Source organism: Rhinopithecus bieti, unplaced genomic scaffold (genome assembly GCF_001698545.2).
Source record: "Rhinopithecus bieti isolate Rb0 unplaced genomic scaffold, ASM169854v2 scaffold_55680, whole genome shotgun sequence".
NCBI lineage: Eukaryota > Metazoa > Chordata > Mammalia > Primates > Cercopithecidae > Rhinopithecus > Rhinopithecus bieti.
In genome coordinates, this window is record NW_016821593.1 from 93,654 (window position 1) to 116,479 (window position 22,826).

The window sequence follows — 22,826 nt, forward strand, 5'->3', positions numbered from 1 at the left end:
GCCAGTATAACCCATTTATAACATTAGTGAGCAAATGAGGATTTAGCTCAAGTTTATGACTGTTCACTAAAAAAAACCAAAAAACAAAAAAAATCAAAGCTCATGTTTTCCAGAAGAAAGATTGTGAAAATTTAGTTTATTTGCTTAACCAGTGTTACCCAGTGAGACTATTTTGAGAATCTTCAAGTAGAAAGAGATGAATATTTAAATTCTAATGAAGTTGCCTATAATTTAGCCATCAGAAAGAAAAGAGTTGATAAATGCTGCTGAGTGTCATGTAATTATTACTTCATACTATGTGTGTTTATATATATAAATCATTTAATAATTTGTTTAATTGAAAAGTGTTTTATTATTTCCCCATCATAAAACCATTTGCTAATATAAAATTGCTGCTTCATTAAAAAGTTTATAGTAATAAAAATTATTTTTTCTAGAAGATATTTTTTCTAGAAGAAGATAATTTTCTAAAAATTACATTCTTAGAAAATAAGTTAATAATTGGGTAGACTCAGTTTTCACTCCTTTCCTCTTATAAGCAAGCATCTTTCTTTTGCAAATGCGAAATGGGTAATGAATGTTTTAGAATTAATTTAGCATGTGGACTAAAGATATAGAGAACAAATTTTCTTGCATAATGTTCTGTTTCAGCTCAAGAAATTATTAAGGGATTCTTTTGCTTATTAAACTAGCTCTGTATCATCAGTGTTCTTTTGGATGTTGTAGCACAGAGTTAGTGAGACTGATTATATGGATTCAGTCCCAAAGCAGGCCAGCCAGCCTCTCTCTTATTCTCTGTAGTAATAACAACAACTAGATGTCATTTATTATACACTAAGGATGTCAATTAACGTTACCACATTTAATCCCAAAAGAAACCTATGTGAACCTCTGATATTCAGTGAGGTTTAGTTGACTTTCCCAAGGATACAAAGCTTGTTAGGTAGTAGAAGCAGATTTTGAATATAATTGTGACTTTAAGATTCATGCCTTTACTACAGCATTATATTGTACCATCGTTGACCATGGAACCTTAACAATAGCCAGCTGTCTTAGAGATGTGTGCTATTTATCATTGAATTGTCTGGACCAGAAATTGCAAGCCAATCTCCTTCATTAGAGTTATAATTGACAAGTACATATACTGGCATCTGTGAATCAGTTGTGCCACAAATGATTTCACATAAAGCATAAAATAAAACTGAAGTTGGAGCCCTGGAGAAACCAGTATTGGCAAACAAAAGAAAGAAGTCTAGTAAAGGAGATTAGTGAGGAATAGTTGATGGAGTATGGTGTTCACGGAGCAAAATTTTAAGAATGAGCAAGCTCATAAAAATAACTTCTAATACATATTAATTACTCTGTGTCAGATACTACTTTTTACTCATTTAAGTCCTCCAGTGACTTTGCTTTTAGGTGAATATAATGAAGCACTGAAACTTCAATTTGCCCAAAAGTACCCAGTGACAGGTGTCAGAGCTAGAATTATAGACCCAGAAAGGCTGGATTCTCAGTCTATGCACTTTACCAGCATGCTATACTGCCATTTTGAATTCTCACATATCCAGAAAAGCCTGCTGAGTTAATGACTGAAAATTGCCCATTGGATCCAGTATTTGAAAATTTAAAGATGATATCTGATTGTTCTTGGTTAGAAAAGAGAAAATAAATGGTGAAAAAATGGAAATATTGAGAGAAAAAAAAGTTCCTGGCTAAAAGGGAATGTGAGAGAAAGAATGTAGTAGCTAGGGGAATGCAAGGACTTATGGAGAGAGTATGTCTCTCTGTCTCTTTTATAGAGAGAAGAACTAGAGAGAGGATAACTTGAACGTGTTTTCAGCCAGAACAGTAAAAGATGCAGGAGATAAAAAGAAAAAGGTGATTGAGTAAAATCCCCATGTGAAGTAAAGGAAATAAAGAAGTAATACATTCGACGTTGTAATTCATTCAGCTTTCTAATTCATTCAACTTTCCTGTATTAAAAGCCTGCCTTGTGCCAGGCCCTGCACTTGTTGCTGTGTACATGGAGGTGAGAGAAAAGAACATAACCCAGCCTTCAAGGGTGGAGTGAATTAACAGAAACCTTAGCCTTGAAGAAGAAAAGAGATGCTTCCTCTAAGTAGTTCAGTGAAGGAAGCAAATATGAATTCTTCTGTTTTATAAGTGAAACAGCCTTAGATTTTTGGGCACCTTTTCTATGCTCACCTTGGTTCAGATAGCAGAGATATAATGTTCAAAGTTAAAGAGCTATGATGACCCAAGTATCAGAGTGTGGTTTTGCAAATCAATAGGGATGCTAGTTTAGATAAAAAAGGGAAAAGAAGGCATGTTCCTCAGCCTAGTCCAGACCTTCTGAATCATAATGTCTAAAGATGGGAGCTTAACATTGTGAACAAACTCCTTGGGTGATTCTTCTACACTCTGAAGATTAGTACCCCTGCCCTAATCATTGGTGATGGAACTCAACATTGGTTTCAGTCTGACAGACAATTATTATATCCTCTGTCCTATTTAGTCTCAAAATTACTGTCACTTATGGAGACTTGATGATAAATATGTAGACATTTAATTTAATCAAGGCATAAAAGTTTTACTTCTTTTTCATTCCTATTTTCTGCTTTATTTAACATTTTGTGGATCTCAATTGAGCTGTAAGTGAATGAATTTCACTTCTTTACAGTGAATTCCCAAGATATGTCTATTCAGCAGTGAGTAGTAAATGGTTCAACATGAGCTGTTCCTTATGTAAACATACAAAAGGCCTGACCCAGACTAAATCAATTTAAAAAGAAAAACATTAAAGCTATGTTTCCTGTTATATACTTAAAGTCTTCTTTGGTTCCTTATGATTACATTATTGACCAACTATTGCAGACTTTAGTTTATCCTCCTACACCACCTGCTGAATGGTTCAAATGGTATGGGATAAGAGTTTCGGAAGGGCAAAGCAATTACAATTATAACTCCTACATTTTAGCCAATAAAGCAGCTTTTTGTGCTAAGGGTAAGGAAGTCATGGGCTTCTTGACTCACCCCCTTTCCTGATTTGAATTGCTAAAAGGTTTTAAAGGCTGCAATAAGGAGACGGCGAAGTTCATAGAGCTTTTAGAAGTATGTGAAGTTGAGACCAGAAAATTTGAGTCCTGTTTATGATAGCAAACATTTCTAGGAAACATTTAATTAGTAAATGACACAACAACATAAGGCTTTTTTATTGGAAGATGTTTACATTGTATTTTTAAGGCAGACATTGTTAACATTAGGCATTCTGGTCCTCACCATAGGGCAAGCTATAGTCCTTTACCTATGATTAGCTACTTAGTCAAGTATCATTCTGTTAGAATTCTTCTCTCTAATTATTCTGCAGGTGTTATTTGTGCTAGGAAAACTTGGTGTACTAAATCAAAGTTCTCTTGAATAAAATATACTTTAATTTTGGCATTGCAATCAGAATGTTTTCACTCCTGCCAGTCTTATTTTTAAGTTATAAAGTTACTTGCTTAGGGAAAATAGCATTTTAAAAGTTGTAAAATTGTAAAATGATTTTCAATCTTTGAAAAAATAAAAGTAAATTATTTTTGAATCTTGTGTCTCTAACCATTTACCAAAAAATTTGAAAAAACTCTAGTGTGCCATGAGATGTGAAATATCTTTCAGAAGACATCTTGCACTAATAATGCTTAGTGAAAGTTAATGTACCCCATAAATGTATACAATTATGATTTTTCATTAAAAATAATAATTTTAAAAAGCTAGCATATGGTATTTGAAAACATTTTGAATATGTTTTGTTGAAAACATATTGAAAAACCAAACAAAAATGCTTTTAATATTTCATGATAATGGAAATTGATTTTAAGTATGTATAGGACAAAACAGGAGTATATCTTACATATTAAAAAACAGATTAGTGACTCGAGTTGAGGGGAAAAAATCCTCCTATTTTTTGGAAAATAAAGTAAATCAGTGCATTACTACTGTATTTTCTTATAACGATAAAGAAAATAAACGGGATTATGTAATAAGAAAGAAAATTAGATTTTATCTGCCAGAAAACTATCCTATATTTGTTTTATTAGAGAAAATTAAACTTGTGAATTTTATACATATTAGCTAATTCTTCAAAATATAATATTTTATTAACTAAAACCAATAAGCCAAATGGTCTACTTTTATAATTTGTAATAGAAATTTTCATTTGTACTTGGAAAACTATCTATAGAGGAAATACATTGATGTTTCCTGGTTTTGATAGCTCAGGAGACTAAGACTGTTGAAGAAACTGTGTTTTAAAGATGCAAGAATATTTTTATTTGGCCTAAATTTTCCACAATAAACTTTTTCTTGGCTTAGAAATTAAGAGGTTTATTGCATACTAACCAGCATACTGTTAAGACATTGTTAAGTTGATGAAACAGATCAGGTTAGAAAATGTGAGTAGAATTCATTGAGTTTGATTTATTAAATTGAGTATCACTGGTGTACTCTGCTCAGCTGATGTTTCTTTTTAGAATCCTAGTATGTGCTTTATCTAGCTAAGTCTGTCTTATTCTCACTTTCCAGTCATTTTACTTCTATTTGACATTTTATACAGAGTCTGAGGAAAGGTTTCAAAGTAGGGTTTTTTTTTTCTGACACTTTTTGAAGTTTTTATGATGTGATGACTTCTGTGCCAGGCTTTCTATATATTATCTCACTTAATTTTCATAATTAAGACAGAAACCCAGCTTTTTATCTCCTCTTGGCTATGGTGCTACTACAGAATTCATGCAAGCTATTTGGCAGGGGAGAAAATGCCAGTTTACAAGGCAAGCCCATCTTGTGGGCTGCACCTCTTCCTCAAACACTGGGCCTCATACAAGTCTATGATACTTGGTACAAAAGGGCCTGTCCGTGGCTGGAAACCTCCATGCCATATGCCATTGCTTTCCCCCCTGCCTCTCTCCAGGCGCACTGTTCAGAGCCTTTTCAGGGTTTCTAGATGTGCTACTGCCTCATACCTTTCACCCCTTAAAGCTGCTATTTCCTCTGCTGGAGATTCTTTCTTGTATGAAATTAGATAACTGGGCTTTTTTGAAATTGTTTCTACATTGCCTTCCTCTTTCTTGGGCCTCCCAAGTCTGGGTCAGGTGTCCCTTCTATGTGCTTCCAATTTTATTTTATACATAACCTTTTGGAGTATTAAGTGTTGTATAATTGCCTCTAAATCCCCTATTAGACTGTAAGTGTTATGAGGGCAAGGACCATCCAGGGACCTACTATTCTTAGGGCCTATCACAATACCTAACATACAGTGCCCAGTAAATATCTGTTGAACAAATAATGCAAGTCAGGTCACTGGAGGAAGGGCTGTTTTGGTAGGAGAATATAGTTTTGACAGTCCTGACTAAGGCTATGAGTAGGGAAGAACCTGGTTGCTTTCTACCACTTATTACTTTACTAGCAGTTTTATTTTGTCACAATATGGTTTGTTTGTTTGTTTATCTATTTATTTTGAGACGGAGTCTCTCTCTGTGACCCAGGCTGGAGTGCAGTGGCCGGATCTCAGCTCACTGCAAGCTCCGCCTGCCGGGTTTACGCCATTCTCCTGCCTCAGCCTCCCGAGTAGCTGGGACTACAGGCGCCCGCCACCTCGCCCGGCTAGTTTTTTGTATTTTTTTTTAGTAGAGACGGGGTTTCACCATGTTAGCCAGGATGATCTCGATCTCCTGACCTCGTGATCCGCCCGTCTCGGCCTCCCAAAGTGCTGGGATTACAGGCTTGAACCACCGCGACCGGCCCACAATATGGTTTTAAAATAGAGTCATTTTCATGTAGAAAAAGAGCTGTAGAAGAAGTAATGTTGTATTTTATAGAAGAAATTAGAGGACACTATATTAATAGAAATATCTTCTAGGGACATTGACGACTAGGAGAGTTTTTTTTTTTTTTTTTTTCCATAGTAAGTCATAAAATCTTTGTCTCTATAAATCTTTCTGTTCATTTAACTATCTGTTTAATCTTCACAACATCCTAGTTATGTTTCCTTTTTTCTTGCAAATATAGTTTATTTTGCCTTCTATCTTTATCTTTTTTCCCCTTTAATGCTAGAAATTTGTCTATTTTTGGCTTTGTTGATCTTCTCTCTTTTTTATTATGCTCTATATCCTTCCCTCTTTCTTTTAGTTTATTCTACTTTTTATGTTCCGCTTATTGAGCCTTTATTATTTGTAAAACTAGTATTTTAGACAATAAATTTTCCTGTAAGTGCCATTTGAACGGCATCCTACAATGTTTAATGCATAACATTTGCTTTTAAGTATTAACTTTTATTATGATTTTTTGGACCAGTGGATGACTAATTTAGAAGTGTGTTTTAAAATTTCTAAACATAGGCAATTTTGTGAATTCTCTTCTTTAATAAAATATCTAACTGAATTGTATTGTGCTCAGAGGATACAGTCTATATGATACTAATTTACTGAAATGTACTGAGGCTAGCTTAATGGCCTAGCAAGTGGTTGGATTTTATAAATGTTCCTGTGTGCTTGAGAAAAATATGTATTCTCCAGTTGTCAGATACTGTGTTCTGTAAATGTTCACCTCATCACACATACTATGTTTTTCAATTTTTCTGTATTTTTTTTCTTATCTGCTTAGAGGGTTAAAGTATTCCACCATCGATGACAGATTTGTCAGTTTCTCCTTGTAGAGCTATCAGTTTTTCTTTCATATGTTTTGAGGCTCTTTTTACAAATAAATTTAGAATTGTCTTAACCTCCAAATGTACTGAATCTTTTGTCTTCAGGCAGCAACTCTGTTTTTAAATAGAGTTAAAGTGTTTCTTGTATAATATAATGTAAATATAATTACTTAAGTTTTTTGCCGAATGTTTGCCTAGTATATATTTTTCCATTTGTTGACTCTTTCAGTGCCCTGAAGTTTTAGGTGTGTCTCATAAAAAACAGAATATTAACTGTGATTTATTAAATGCCATCTGACAGTTTTTATCTTTCAATGGGAAAGTTTACCTTATCTATATTTATGCTGATTATTATGTTGGGATTTTTATTTGTATCTTCTTCTTATGTGCTTTCTACTTGCCCAACTTTGGTTTTTCATTTCTGACATTCTAATTTTTATTTATTTGGAAGTTATGTGTTCCATATCTGTTATTTTAGTGGCTACTCTAGCAATGTTAACATGTGTACTTAACAAAAGTCTGAAGTTAATATCTTTTTCTTCTTCAACAATATAAGAAAGTTAGAACATTTTATGTCAAATTATCTGGTCCCGTTATTTATATACTATTATTTTCCTGTGTCTTATTTTTGGCCTGTTTTCTCATCACAATTTAGACATCATTATTATTAATTTAAACATAATATTTGTTTAGACTGACTCATATATTTACCAATGTCTTCCTAGTGATTATTTCTTGGGATACTTCGGGCTTCCTGGATTTAGGACTTGACATTTTTCAATAATTGTAGAATAATTCTCAGATATTATCTCTTCAAATATTGCCTCCTCCTTGTTCTGTGTATTACCTCCCTCAAGCTTTAACTAAGCATTTTTTAGACTTTCTCTCTCTATTCTCCATGAATCTTAACCTTCTTTCATTTATAGTGTTTTCTTGTCTCTTTGGATTACATTCTGGGTTTCATTGGATCTTTCTTTTAATTCACTATCACTCAAGCTGGGCCTGCTTGAGTTTGTTTGTTTGTTTTTTTCTCATTTGTAGTTCTACATGGTTCTTATTAAAGTCTTGTTCCCTGCTCATATTTTGAAGATGCTTTTTTGCTTTTTAAATAATTATTTTATATTTTATATTTGCTAGTCTGTTCATTGCTTCTGCTGTTGTGTGAATTGTGAATTTTGTCTGTGAGTGTCTCATTTCACTTGGAACCTGATCTGTGGAAGAGCTTTGAGTTGAAATTGATTACATCCCAAGAGATTGTGCTTTTACTTTTGCCTTTGCCTGTCATCTGGCAACACCGTCTACCTGGAGCAAGACTCTCCAGACTCAATTTTTTGTTCATCACATATTTGAGACCCAAACTTCCAAGTGCTGGCTCATGATTGCAAAATCTTGGAGCATTGTTTTTCGGTTTGGGTTTTGTGTTTGTTTGTTTGTTTTCCTCTTTACCCATTAGTAAGGTAAAGACAGGTAAGTTGATAAATTGCCTTGTCTCTTTCTACATGAGCATGAGGAGGACTGTTGCTTTAAAAATATATTTTGAAATATAGATTCATAAAGAATTACAAAAAATATTTGGAGAAGTCCTGTGTGCACTTTACCCAGTTTCTCTCAATAGAAACGTCTTGTATAACTATAGTACAATATCAAGACCAGGAAGTTGACATCAGTACAATCAATACACAGTTGTATTCAGATTCTGCCAGTTTTACATGCACTTATTTGTGTTAATGTATATAGTGCTCTATGTAATTTTTTCACGTATAGATTCATGTAACCACCATCACAATCAAGATACAGAACTGTCCTATCACCACAGAGCTCCCTAGAAGTGCTCTTTCTAATTCACCCTTTCACTGCTGGTGACCCGTGGTAATCTCAGCTTTATGTGAATTGTCTTCTATTAAACAGATTGATCATTTGCGTGAGCCCTCAGCTTCCTCTCCTCCTGTGCAGTTAACAGAGCAGAAAATCAGTGTCTGCAGGATTTAGCAGAAAACTGTAGAGTAAAAGTCAGCTTTGGCAGGTGCTTATTTATCATGGTTCCTGGTTTCACATTATTTGGAAGACTTTCCAGTTTCTGTTATTCTGTTATTGGTGTTGGCTCCAGGATGTGTCTGAAAAAAAACTTTAAATTTTTTTTTAAAGCAATTTGGTTATTAGAGCTAGGAGTTTCATTCAGAGTTTCTAATATGCCATATTCAGAAATAGGTGATAGTAGGAATGTTAAGGAACATTTATCTGTATCATTTTCTTGGCAGTTCATTCATAGAGAAGTGGATTTGGTTTTATCTTGATACTTGTGCATTTGTGATTAGTTGGTGATTTAAATATGCTGTTCATTCAAAATCATATAAGATAATATACTTCCATAATAGTCATAAAACTTATAAGGTACTTTATGAATAGTTTTTCAATTACACATATATTTTATTTATCTTTATAATAGTCCTCATACCAAAATAACTAAAGCACAGGGAAGTTAAATAATTTCTGCAAGCTCATGATCATTGGAATGTCTGAGGCTAAAACTCACATAAATCAACTGCTTATCCTACTTTCCCCAGCTGAGATTTGAAAGGTTTTGCAATTAACTTTTAAGTTGGATTTATATCCTCAAATATTATAAATTACTCTGAATTTTTTCAAATCAAATATGTCACATATATGTCAATATATCAAATATATAATTTAATTTTAAAAGCNTAATTATACAGTTTTCCATGTGTCAAGGGAAATAGGAAAATGGTTGTTTACATTGGGATTAGGTTGATTTGTCTTTTAATTCAGCACTAATTTTGTTTTCATTTTTTTTTTCCTTCAAAAGTATTCTTAAAGTATTTTAGTTCACCTTAAAAATATGTTTAGGGAGTTTATTTAAAATGTAGAGAGCATTGGCTGTTTTAAAATAAGTAAAAGTAATGTTTATATGGGGAGTAATAATCTAGGGAAATAGGTTAGGCCATTAACTGCCTCAGGTATTTGCTGGCGATCAGAATTTATGTGGCCCTGATTCAAAAGTTTAGTGTTTTAAAGACTATGTGCTCTTATTGCTATGTACAGATACGTTCTCCACCTGAGATTTGTAAAGATTTATGTCAGTTCACATCAGTGAATTGAAACAGCATTTACCTATTGCTAGATAGTATAGATAGTTCCTGACTTCAAGAAATGTGTGGCATATTTGGGAAGACTGATAAGTCAATGTGGTATTATTGTATTTACAAGTATAGAGAGACCCTAAGAACACAGATTTGGGAAGGAGGGAGTTTGGAGGAAGGGTGATCAGGAAAGGCTTCATAAAAAAAGTGATAGCTGAGCTGGGCCTTTTAAGAATTAACAGAATTACACCAATATTTAAATGAAACTAGAACATTCTTCTACAGAGAGACTCTCAAAATGCTTCTCCTTTCAACCCCCACTGTCATTCATTCCTTTTCTCTTTAAGGCAAATTGAAAGGATTAATGGCCCACTTATGAGCCCTGTTTCTAATGCAGTTCTTGAGTTTGTGTAAAATTTTAGGTCACCTTCCCTGCAATTTTCTAAGTTAAAAGGAGAAAAAACAGATCCAGCTCCTACCTTAGGAATCATGAGAATTATCCTCAGTTTCTCTGGCTCCTGCTATGGCTTCTTGATCAGTGGCTATTTGTTCACCTTTCCCCTGTTCATAACTCCCTGTGACGTCTCACTACCTGAGCTGCTTGCTTATTCCACTCATGTCTGCTCCTTGCTTCTCTCTTCACTTGAATTAATTAATGTCAGCCCTCACCTTGCCTAGCCCAGTCTTGAGCAGCTGGTCCAGACACCTGCTCTCTTGAGTCTGAGTAGTCATTCACTGTCCATTATCATTTAACCAGCCTCTGGGAGTGCTTATTCTGACCCCCACACCTTCTTAGTCAACCAAAGCATAAACCGAATCAGATTTCGCCCTTTTCTGTACTTTCCACACTAGGACCCAACACTCCCCCCATCACCTCCGAATAATAAGTTTCATTAGCGTTCAACTGATGTAATTAACTTAATTGTATTTTTTCTAATGTCTGTAATTTAAACTTTTAAAAATATTTCTACTAGTAAGGCTATTTTATTCTCTTTGTTATTTCAGCTTTTCTGCTGATAAAACTTTTATGGGGACCAAATACTATTTTCTTTTGATCATCTACTTTAAAACTTTTCTGAACCAACAAAACTTAACATAAGAAAAAGGTCCCAAATTCAGGCACACTTAAGTTTTCTCTGGCTCTCAAACTTTGTGCTTCCCACCCTACCTTACTGCCTTCCTATTTTACTCTAAAACCTTCATGAAAATCTTTATCTATTTACTTCCTTTGATTTAGCTTTACAGATTATTTTATTCATTTACTTAGCAGTGGACCCAGTAGGATCAACGTTGTATGTTCCAACTCTATATGGGGCAGTAAACCTCACTGTTATTCTACATCAGAAACCTTGTCATTTCTCAACAACTACATTTGGGTTATATAAAGAATGAAGAGCAAGGGTTGAGGGGGTGAAATAGATTAAGAAGGCCCCATTACCTTTCCTAACAAGAAATCAAAGTTCAGAGGAAGTAGATGATTAGCAAGGGAAAGGGTTTTGAGTAAAAAAACAAAAAAACAAACAAAAAACCCCTGTATTTGTGTTGTAGTTTTGTCCCATACTAGTTTTGTAACTTTAGCTGTCTTTCAAACTCTCTGAATTATTTTTTCATTGGTAAAAATGGACATAAAATAGAACCTCAGAGCATCTCAGGGATTGAAATCACGTATGTGAAAGTACTTAGAAAAAGAGTAACATGCCAGGAATAACGTAAGAAGTCATTGTAGTGTAGATTACTCTAAGTGATAAGTTTTGGATATGTTTTCAAGTCATAATATGAGCTAACTTTCTGAAACCTTTTTCATAGATGTGCCCCAGTTTATTCATCAGTAATCCACAGTGAAAAAAATGGTATTGACAATATGTTAGTGAACAAAATAAACATGGAATGGTTATTTTATCTGTTTTCTTGTTTTTGTTTTTGTTTTTTTCACTGCCTTTACAGGAGAGCCTTGAACTTAGGAATTCTTCGAGATCCTGGATCAGAAATCGAAGACAGACAATACCAAATAGACCTGCAGTCTATCAATATAGGTACTGCACAGTGGGATCAACTAAAACCAGAGAAGGAAAGTGTCTCAGGAGGGGTGCTAAAAGAGACTGAAAGGAATTCTCAAAATCCAGCCCTCGAGTGGAATATGGCCAGCAGGTAGGAAATGACTGAGAAATTTTCTACTCTTTCTAATACTTCATTGCCAGAACAGTTGGTGATATAATCTTTAGCATGTCCAACCAACCTAAGTATTTTGGTATTGCTTCTGCTTTTCATTACAAACATAAAAAATATTTTGTAATTGTAGCTGATGATTTTGCATGGAAACCTGCTGGTCCTACCAGTGTCACACTGAAATTATTACAAATTTAGGATTATGTTAGCATTAAAAAAAGCTTACTATTTGTTGAAAGAATCTACTTCAGGCTAAAGGATACACATGTTCTCTTAAAATGTGTTGTATTTGGGGTCAATTGTTTGGTTGAAGTTTAGCCTCTCCTTTTTGCTTATAATAACAAGAAAAAATTAATGAATACTCTGCAAAGTTATGTTTAAGTTAGAGTGTGGGGGAAAAACAAGAGTTTCTGGCTCTAGGGTTTTTTCCATCCACTTTAAATAAAAGTAGCTTTGTTCATAGATAATTTTTTAAATTTATTTTTATTTCAACAGTTTTTGGGGTACAGGTAGTTTTGGGGTACATGGATAAGTTATTTAGGGGTGATTTCTGGGATTTTGGTACACCCATCACCTGAGTAGTATACACTCAGCCCAATATGTAGTCTTTTATCCCTCACTCCCCTTCCTCACCACCCCCTCCCCCGAATCCTCGAAGTCTATTATATCATTCTTATGACTTTGCATTCTCATAGCTTAGCTCCTACTTATAAGTAAGAATATATGATACTTGGTTTTCCATTCCTGAGTTACCTCTCTTAGAATAATGGCCACCAGTTCCATCCAAGTTGCCGCAAAAGACATTATTTCATTCCTTTTTATGGCTGAGTAGTAGACCATGGTGTATATATACCACATTTTCTTTATCCACTCATTGGTTGATGGGCACTTAGATAGTTTACATCTCTTTGCAGTTGCAAATTGTGCTGCTATAAACATGTGTGTGCGTGTGTCTTTTTCATATAATGACTTCTTTTCCTTTGGTTTTCTGTTCTTGGGATAGTTTGCTGAGAATGATGGTTTCCAGCTTCTTCCATGTCCCTACAAAGGACATGAACTCATCCTTTTTTTATGGCTGCATAGTATTCCATGGTGTATATGTGCCACATTTTCTTAATCCAGTCTGTCATTGATGGACATTTGGGTTGGTTCAGAGTCTTTGTGATTGTGGATAGTGCCGCAATAAACATACGAGGGCATGTGTCTTTATAGCAGCATGATTTATAATCCTTTGGGTATGTACCCAGTAATGGGATGGCTGGGTCAAATGGTATTTCTAGTTCTAGATCCTTGAGGAATCGCCACACTGTTTTCCACAATGGTTGAACTAGTTTACACTCCCACCCATAGTGTAAAAGTGTTCCTATTTCTCCACATGCTCTTCAGCACCTGTTGTTTCCTGACTTTTTAATGATTGCCATTCTAACTGGTGTGAGATGGTATCTTATTGTGGTTTTGATTTGCATTTCTCTGATGGCCAGTGATGAGCATTTTTTCATGTGTCTGTTGACTGCATAAATGTCTTCTTTTGAGAAATGTCTGTTCATATCCTTTGCCCACTTTTTGACAGAGTTATTTGATTTTTTCTTGTAAATTTGTTTCTGTTCTTTGTACATCTGGATATTAGCCCTTTGTCAGATGGGTAGATTGCAGAAATTTTCTTCCATTCTGTAGGTTGCCTGTTCACTCTGATGGTAGTTTCTTTTGCTGTGCAGAAGCTCTTTAGTTTAATTAGATCCCATTTGTCAATGTTGGCTTGTTTTGCCATTGCTTTTGGTGTTTTAGACATGAAGTCCTTGCCCATGCCTATGTCCTGAATGGTACTGCCTAGGTTTTCTTCTAGGGATTTTATGGTTTTAGGTCTAACATGTAAGTCTTTAATACATCTTGAATTAATCTTTGTATAAGGTGTAAGGAAGGGATCCAGTTTCAGCTCTCTACAGTTTTCCCAACACCATTTATTAAATAGAGAATCCTTTCTCCATTTCTTGTTTTTGTCAGGTTTGTCAAAGATCAGATGGTTGTAGATGTGTGGTGTTATTTCTGAGGGCTCTGTTCTGTTCCATTGGTCTATCTCTCTGTTTTGGTACCAGTAGCATGCTGTTTTGGTTACTGTAGCCTTGTAGTATAGTTTGAAGTCAGGTAGCATGATGCCTCCAGCTTTTTTCTTTTTGCTTAAGATTGTCTTGGCAATGTGGGCTCTCTTTTGGTTCCATATGAACTTTAAAGTAGTTTTTTCCAATTCTGTGAAGAAACTCATTGGTAACTTGATGGGGATGGCATTGAATCTATAAATTACTTTGGGCAATATGGCCATTTTCACAATTGTGATTCTTCCTATCCATGAGCATGGAATGTTCTTTCATTTGTTCGTGTCCTCTTTTATTTCGTTGAACAGTGGTTTGTAGTTCTCTTTGAAGACATCCTTCACATCCCTTCTAAGTTGGATTCCTAGGTATTTTATTCTCTTTGTAGCAATTGTGAATGGGAATTAACTCATGATTTGGCTCTCTGTTATTGGTGTATAGGAATGCTTGTGATTTTTGCACATTGATTTTGTATCCTGAGACTTTTGCTGAAGTTGCTTATCAGCTTAAGGAGATTTTGGGCTGAAATGATGGGGTTTTCTAAATATGCAATCATGGTAGACATCATGTTTTCTAGGAAGCCTTCCCTGAGCCTGTCACAAGACCAAGTTAAGTTGCATTTGTGTGTGCTCTTATTACATCACTTAACATATTTTATTCTAATTACTTATATAACTACCTCTGGGTCCGGAGGACAGAGATCATCGCCATCATGTTCATTGATTTATCCCTAGAACATAGCACTGCCATGTATAAAATGTATTATTGTAGTCCTTCACTGACAAGTGATTGAATGTGCCCCTGAGAAGGGGTATAAATTTGGGTGAAGAAGCACACACAGCCAGCCAAGGTAAATTTCAAGAGAGGAATGTAATTATGGAATCATCAGCAGGCAACTTGCATGGCAGCTGGGAAGTGAATATTTTCATCATAAAGGAGGATCTTCTTGGCACACCACAGCATCAACTACACTAATCATAAACTCCAAATATCACATGATAGTAGCCAGCTTCAAGTCTTTCTATTCTTTGTCTTTACACAGTTTTCAGATTTAGGAGGTGCGAGCTTATAAAAGTCACAAGTTATTGTGTCTTAAAAATCACAAATTCTGTCATAACAAAGAACATGAGCCTTATTTTCCTAGGAAATTTTATGGCCACCTAGGCTTAGTGGTATCTCTCCTATTTGTTCTTTAATTTATTTAACTTATGGTTTGTGTATGTGTTTTAATAATTTTTGGAGATAAATTCACATAACATAAAATTAACCATTTAAGGTGAACATTTATTGGCATTTAGTACATTTACAATATTGAGCAACTACCACCTCTGTCTAGTTCCAAAACATTTTCTTCACCCCAAAGTAAAACCCCTTGCCTGGTAGGCACTTTGTCTCTATCCTTCTCCCTCCTTCCAGCCCCTAGCAACCACCAACTTGACTCTAAATTCACCAATCTGGATTTATCCTGTCTGTATGAATTTATGTATTCTGGATATTTTATATAAATAGAATCATATGATATGTGACCTTTTATATCTGGCCTCTTTCACTTAGCATACTGTTTTGTATATTCATCCAAACTGTAGCATATATCAGTACTTCGTTCTCTTTATAGCCAAATAATATTCCACTGTGTGTATATAAGTGATCACTGATTTATAATGAGTCAACTTAAGATTTTTCAACTTTATGATGATGCAAAATAATAGTGCAATCAGTAGAAACTGTACTTTGCGTACCTGTATAGCCCTTCTGGTTTTCACTTTCAGTACGGTATTCAATAATTACATGAGATATTCAGTGTTTTAGTATAAGCTAGGCTTTGTGGTAGATGATTTTGCCCAACTGGGGCCAATGTAAGTGTTCTGAGCACATTTAAGATAGGCTAGGCTAAGCTATGATGTTTGATTGGTTAAGTGTATTAAATACATTCTCAACTTATGATACATTTAACTTACAATGAGTTTATCAGGATATAACCCCATTATGAGTTGAGGATCATCTGTACACTACAATTTGTCTATCCATTTATCCATTGATGGACATTTGAGCTGTTTCTGCTTTTTGGCTACTGTGTATAATGTTGCTATAGATATTGCTGTACAAGTACCTGTTTGAGTACCTGTTTTCACATATTTTGGTATACACCTAGTAGTAGAATTACAGGGTCATATGGCAATTTTATGTTCAACTTTTTGAGAAACTGCCAAATTCTTTCAAACATAAAATGGCTGTATCATTTTATATTCCCACCAGCAACGTTTGAGGGTTCGTTTCTCCACATTCTTACTAATACTTACTTTTCTTTGTTTTTTTATTTGTTTGGTAAGCTAACACATCATTCTACTGGGTGTGAGGTGGTACATCCTTGTGGTTTTCACTTACGTCTCTGTAATCATTAATGACCTCAAGTAGCTTTTTGTGTGCTTGTTGTCTGTGTATTTTCTTTGGAGAAAAGCTTGTCTTTTGTCCCCCCTACCCCCACCCCATGCTTTTTTGAGACAGAGACTTGTTCTGTCACCCAGGTTAGAGTGCAGTGGCATGATCTCAGCCCATTGTAACCTCTGCCTCTTGGATTCAATCCATTCTCCTGCCTCAGCCTCCCAAGTACCTGGGATGACATGCACCTGCCACTGTGCCCTGCTAATTATTGTATTTTTAGTAGACGTGGGTTTCATCAGGTTGGCCAGGCTGGCCTCGAACTTCTAACCTCAAGTGATCCAGCAGCCTTGGCCTCCCAATGTGCTGGGATTACCAGTGTGAGCCACCGCACCCGGCCTTTTGGCTATTTTTTAATCGAGTTCCTTGACTTCTTGTTGATGAGTTGTAAGAGTTCTTCATTTATTCCAGATACTGTACCTTTATCAGATATATGATTTAGAAAATTTTTTTTATAATGGAAATTTTTTGTTGATGGTATTATGTCCAGAATTGGTGGGTTCCTGGTCTCGCTGACTTCAAGAATGAAGCTGCAGACCCTCACAGTGAGTGTTACAGTTCTTAAAGATGGTGTGTCCGGAGTTTGTTCCTTCTTCCCAGCGGGTTCATGGTCTCGCTGGCTTCAGGAGTGAAGCTGCAGACCTTCGCGGTCTTACAGCTTTAAAGGCAAGGTGTCTGGAGTTTTTCATTCTTCCCAGTGGCTTCGTGGTCTCATTGGCTTCAGGAGTGAAGCTGCAGACCTTGGCAGTGAGTGTTACAGCTCATAAAGGCAGCATGGACCCAAACAGTGAGCAGGAGCAAGATTTATTGCAAAGAGGGAAAGAAAAAGCTTCCACAGTGTCAAAGGGCACCCTAGGGGGTTGCTGCTGGCTGGCTCTGGCAGCTGGCTTTTATTTCCTTATCTGGCTCCACCCACATCCCACTGATTGGGCCATTTTACAGAGAGCTGATTGGTCCACTTTACAGAGAGCTGATTGGACCGTTTTGACAGGGTGCTGATTGGTGCATTTACAATCCTCTAGCTAGACAGAAAAGTTCTCCAAGTCCACATTAGGTTAGCTAGATACAGAGTACAGATTGGTGTATTTACAAACCATGAGCTAGACACAGCGTGCTGATTGGTGCATTTACAATCCCTTAGCTAGACATTAAAGCTTCTCCAAGTCCCCACTAGGTTAGCTAGATACTAAGTAATCAGAGTACTGGTTGGTGTACTTGCAAACCCTGGGCTAGAGTGCTGATTGGTGTGTCTACAATCCCTCAGTCTGACATAAAAGCTCTCCAAGTCCCCACCAGACTCAGGAGCCCAGCGGGCTTCACCCAGTGGATCCCGCCCCGGGGCAGGGGCGGAGCTGCCCGCCAGTCCAGCGGCATGCATCCGCACTCCTCAGCCCCTGGGCAGTCCATGGGACCAAGCGCCACAGAGCAGGGGGCGGCGCTCGTCGGGGAGGCTTGGGCTGCCCCGGAGCCCACTGCCATGGGGGGGGAGTTCAGGCATGGCGGGCTGCAGGCCCGGAACCCTACCCCATGGGGAGGCAGCTGAGGCCCAGGCGAGAACTTGAGCGCAGCCCCCGCAGGCCGGCACTGCCGGGGAACAGGCTCACCCACCACAGCTGCTGGCCCGGGTGTTAAGCCCCTCACTGCCCTGGGCCAGCAGCGCGGGCCGTTGGCTGCAAGTGTGGGGCCGCCAGGCCGGTGCCTGCCGGAACTCGTGCTGGCCTGGACGCGGGCCACTGCGTAGCCCCGGTTCCCGAGGACTCCTCTCCCTCCACACCTCCCCGCAAGCAGAGGGAGCCGACTCTGGCCTCAGCCAGCCCCTAGAGGGGCTCCTACAGTGCAGTGGCGGGCTGAAGGGCTCCTCAAGCGCTGCCAGAGTGGATGCCAAGGCTGAGGAGGCGCCGAGAGCCAGGGCTGCTAGCACGTTGTCACCTCTCAGTATGAGGTAAAGGTCCAACTTCATTTTTTAACATATGGGTTTCCGGTTGTTCTGTCATCATTTACTGAAGATACTAGGCTTTCCCCATTGAATGATCCTGTCACCCTCATCAAAAATTTACAAAGACTTTTGATGGCTGTTTGTGGTCAAAAATTAACAGACTTTTGATGGCTCATACTTGTAATCCCAACACTTTGAGAGGCCAAAGCGAGAGGATTGCTTGAAACCAGGAGTTTAAGACCAGCCCAGGCAACATAGTGAGACCTTGTCTCAACAACAACAAATTTTTTTTAGTTAGCAGGGCGTGGTGGCATGCACCTATGGCCCTAGCTTATCTTGAGGCTGAAGCACAAGGATCACTTAAGCCCAAGAGTTCAACGCTGCACTGAGCTATGATCATGTCACTTCATCTCCATCCTCATCAACACAACAAAACCCTGTCTCAGATAAATAAATGAGTAATAAAAAATAAAGACTTTTGAATGTCTAGTGTATGCCATTGAAGGTCTTTTACACTGGAGAAACAAAATGAAATAATTTCTAATATTATTCTAATATATGTCCTGTAAGAAGTTCAGCATCCAGTCAAAGAAACAGACTTGCTATTTAACTATTATAGTGTGGAGAATGCTGTAATAGACAAATATAGCATACTTAGGCTTACAGAAGAAACAAATCCAAATCAAAATAAATATATGCCACATACATAGGAGATCTTAGGCACAGGCACGTAAGCAAAAAGATAAATTAATGCAAAGTTGACATAGGTACAAAATAGTCATTCATTTCTCTTTTTAAAAGAAAAAAAAAAGAAATGAATGATTGACTCTATGGATGGGGTTTCAGAGAAGGTTTCACAGAGTGCATGCCTTCTGAACTTGTTTCCACAGAGTTTGGGTGCCTGCAGAGTAGAGGGAGCCTTCTGAACAGGGAAGCAGTAGATCCAGAGGCCAGAAGTATGAACGTGTGGCATGTTTTACCCGGCACATAATGTCATGCTTGGCACATAACAGATACCAAATAAAGGCTAAATTAATTAATGACAGAGTGATGATTAAGTAGAGCCAACTAATCAAGAGACTGAATGTGAATGTTTATGAGAGATATTCATTCAATTAAAAACATAAAATTTTAGATCTGTTGTAGCATAGTTCTGATGATTAATCTTGACAGACATATAAATAGGACCTTAATGTAATTCTGTTTCTGAATAGGTATTGTAGATGAAATTCCAAAGATATAGTGAGGAATAATGTGTTTACTTCCCTGACCAATATTAAACGGCAACCTTTAATGATGATTTTCATTCATTCCTCTGGGTACATTACTCAAATTTTGTCTGTAATTGTGATGTGCTTCTATGTGTATGTTGCAGGGAGTGGGGAGTAGGGAAGTTAAGTATAGAGAGAATCCTCAGATTTTAAAACTTGAAGATCTTCTGTTCCTAAAACTTTGATTTTTTTTCATCCAAAGGAATATATCACAGTTTAATTAAGGCAGCAGAACCAATAGAGTATTACAGAATAAGAGATTCATTTTAGGTATAAAATCTTACCCACTTGTGGAAAAAGCTGACAAGTAAGGGTCCAGAAGAGGGAGTTGAAGGATCAAAGTCACAACCAACCCTCCTGAAGCACTTGACCTGGTTAAAAACTTGGGAGCTTTCAAGGGAACCTCGGAAACTTCCAGCAGCACATCCAGCTGGTGGACTGAAACCACCAGAAGGCTGGTAGACATTAATGGGAGGCTGTGGCCTCTGCATCTGGGGTAAGGCCGGGAGGCTGCAGTTGCTGTTGTTCAGCAGGGCCAAGGGTCAGGAAGAAGAAGTGGTCACAGAGCCAGGAAAAGTGGGAACAAGCTAGAATCTGCCAGCACCTTTCCATTGGTCTTTCACTGCATTTAAAACATGAAGACTTGCAGAGAATATTGGCTACTATTTCCCTCCATCTTCCAAATCTTGTTAAGGTTCCTCTTTTGCAAAATTCTAAACTCTGAATTATTCTTAGGAAGTGATTATAAAACAAAAACTACTACAGTAAACTAAATGTGAAGTGGTTCTTTGGCTTGTCCAGTGTCACAAAAAATAGAGCTATGTGTAGAACCTTGGTTTCCTTCCTCTTACTAGTCAACTACTTTTCTTCTGCTCAAGGCTCAGACCTTGTAGGCTTGTGCTAAAGTCTGTTGTTAGCTAATCACTTTCTGTTTCTTTTTCTCTTAGCAACCATTTTTGCTACATCTGGGTTTATTTTATAATCTGAGGAAATGTACTGATGTCCACCATGTGTAGTTTGCCCATTCAAGTGGCTTGCTGCTTTGTATGGCCACTAGTGCTTTAGGGGGAGGTGGGAAGTTTATCTTATAATTACCTGAAAGTACCACTAAGTCTTAATTCTCCAAGTTAATATTGATATACTTTTCTTATGTGTAATATTTAAAGATATAATTCTAATCGGCTTTGCAAAAGTACACTTAAAGGTAAATAATTTTGTTTTTATCATAATACTTTTATCTGTTCGTATCTCTGACTTGATTTTGTTAGGTAATTTATCTTTTAAACTTCATTGTCAGAGGAATAGTTACAGCATATTTGTTTGTTAAAATATTTTTATATACACATAACAAATTACATGTAATACTCTGTGGGCTTTTTTTACACACATAGAATTTTAAAATTGTTGTTACTATGTTTGCTTAGCAAGCTGACTTGGAATCTGACATGACATATTCCTAAAATTCATCGGTCTTATACTTCTCAGAACTGGTAACATTGAATATGGGGAACTATGGCTATGTGTAAGCATTAAAATCTCTAAACCATATATTTCTAGCTTTATTTCTGAGAGATTGTGACTATTCTCTGTGTCCTTAGATCTCTTTTATTTTTATTTTTTAGACTATTTCCCTAATGTTTGCACTGCACAGGACCCCCAGCATAGTTTGATTAGTGATTAATCAAACATGAGATTTTTTCCAGAATTGCACCTGAAATTATCGATAGGAATATGGAAGGAAAAAAGTTTTCTTTGTTTTGAATTTTCAACCTGAAAAACATCACTTTTATCTTACTAATTTGTGAGGACGTCAAGTTAAGACCTAAGCAAAATTACAGAAGTTAGTCTAATTTTCATACTTTGTAGGTTAATGCCTAGATTGACCTAAACCTACTTGAATGATGTGATTTTATAATTTCCTTAAACCTTCCCATGCTTTTACATGAAAAATGTGAATTAAAAAGTTCCTGGAAAGTGGGTGTGAAGGCTAAACGATTCATGATACAACAGGAGGGAGCAGTTGGTTTTCATTCTTAGCAGCCAGCAGATATCTTCTTCCTTACATGTTGGCTGAGAGTGTCCTATGGCAATATAAAAAGATGGTGTAGATATAAGAGAACAGAGATCCTGTCTTGCTTGGTCTTACTCTTTTTTATATCTTAGTGTAGTTACTGACTGATACAGTAGGCACTAAAAAATAAGAAAATGTTTAAATTGTATATAATCATCATGGTAGCATATATTTTCAGTTACTTTACAGTCATCTTACAGCTAAGATGGATGGATAGATAATGCCTTGATTCATTGAAACCCAACTGACCAAAGCCCGTAAATAGCCAGTTTCCCTCCTATGGTGTTTTCTTTTTTCTGTTTTTGTTTGTTTGTTTGTTTGTTTGCTTTGAGATGGAGTCTCAGTCTGTCACCCAGGTTGGAGTGCAGTGGTACAGTCTCGGCTTACTGCAACCTCTGCCTCCTGGGTTCAATCAATTCTCCTTCTTCTCAGCCTCCTGAGTAGCTGGAATTACAGGCCTGTACCCCCATGCCCAGCTTATTTTTGTATTTTTAGTAGAGATAGGGTTTCACCATGTTGGCCAGGCTAGTCTTGAACTCCTGACCTCAGGTGATCCATTGGCCTTGGCCTCCCAAAGTGCTGAGAGGCCACTGTGCCCAGCCATGGTGTTTTCTTTTTAAGAGAAGGGGCCAAACAGGATTATATCAAGAATGTATTTTAAAAGCATATGTACAACATTTACCTTTTATACATTATCCTGTATAATTCTGTGAGCACTGTAACTGGTACAACAGTACATACTATTAAAGGTTACTGGTTTATTTATGAATGACAGGGTCTCACTGTGTCACTTATAGTTCACTATGTCGTTATCATAGTTCACTGTAACCTCCAACTTCTGGGCTCTAACTATGCTCCCACCTCATCCTCCCAAAGCACTGGATTATAGGCATGAGCCACTGTGCCCAGCCATATTATTGAAGCTTTAAAAATGAAATTTTGAAAATCTCCTGACTTTCTCTTCCTTAGTGGATTCCTATGTAAATCCTCAACACACAATTTCTAATGTTCTTTTCTCTGAGAAACTTTCAGCAATACCTCTAGTGTCTCCCTCTTCCATGAAGTTTTTTTTTTTT

The 22,826-nt window shown here is 36.8% G+C and overlaps 1 protein-coding gene across 1 annotated transcript in view; it reads left to right on the plus strand.

Annotated features, from left to right (window-relative positions):
- The window catches only part of LOC108520897 (vacuolar protein sorting-associated protein 13B-like), a gene marked incomplete at its 3' end in the record, with an annotated part of 201,096 nt that overhangs the window by 77,073 nt on the left and 101,197 nt on the right, over positions 1-22,826 (plus strand). The window contains exon 8 of the mRNA XM_017860455.1: positions 11,725-11,928. Coding sequence (XP_017715944.1) covers positions 11,725-11,928 — 204 coding nt within the window. The remainder of the gene's footprint in view (positions 1-11,724; positions 11,929-22,826) is intronic.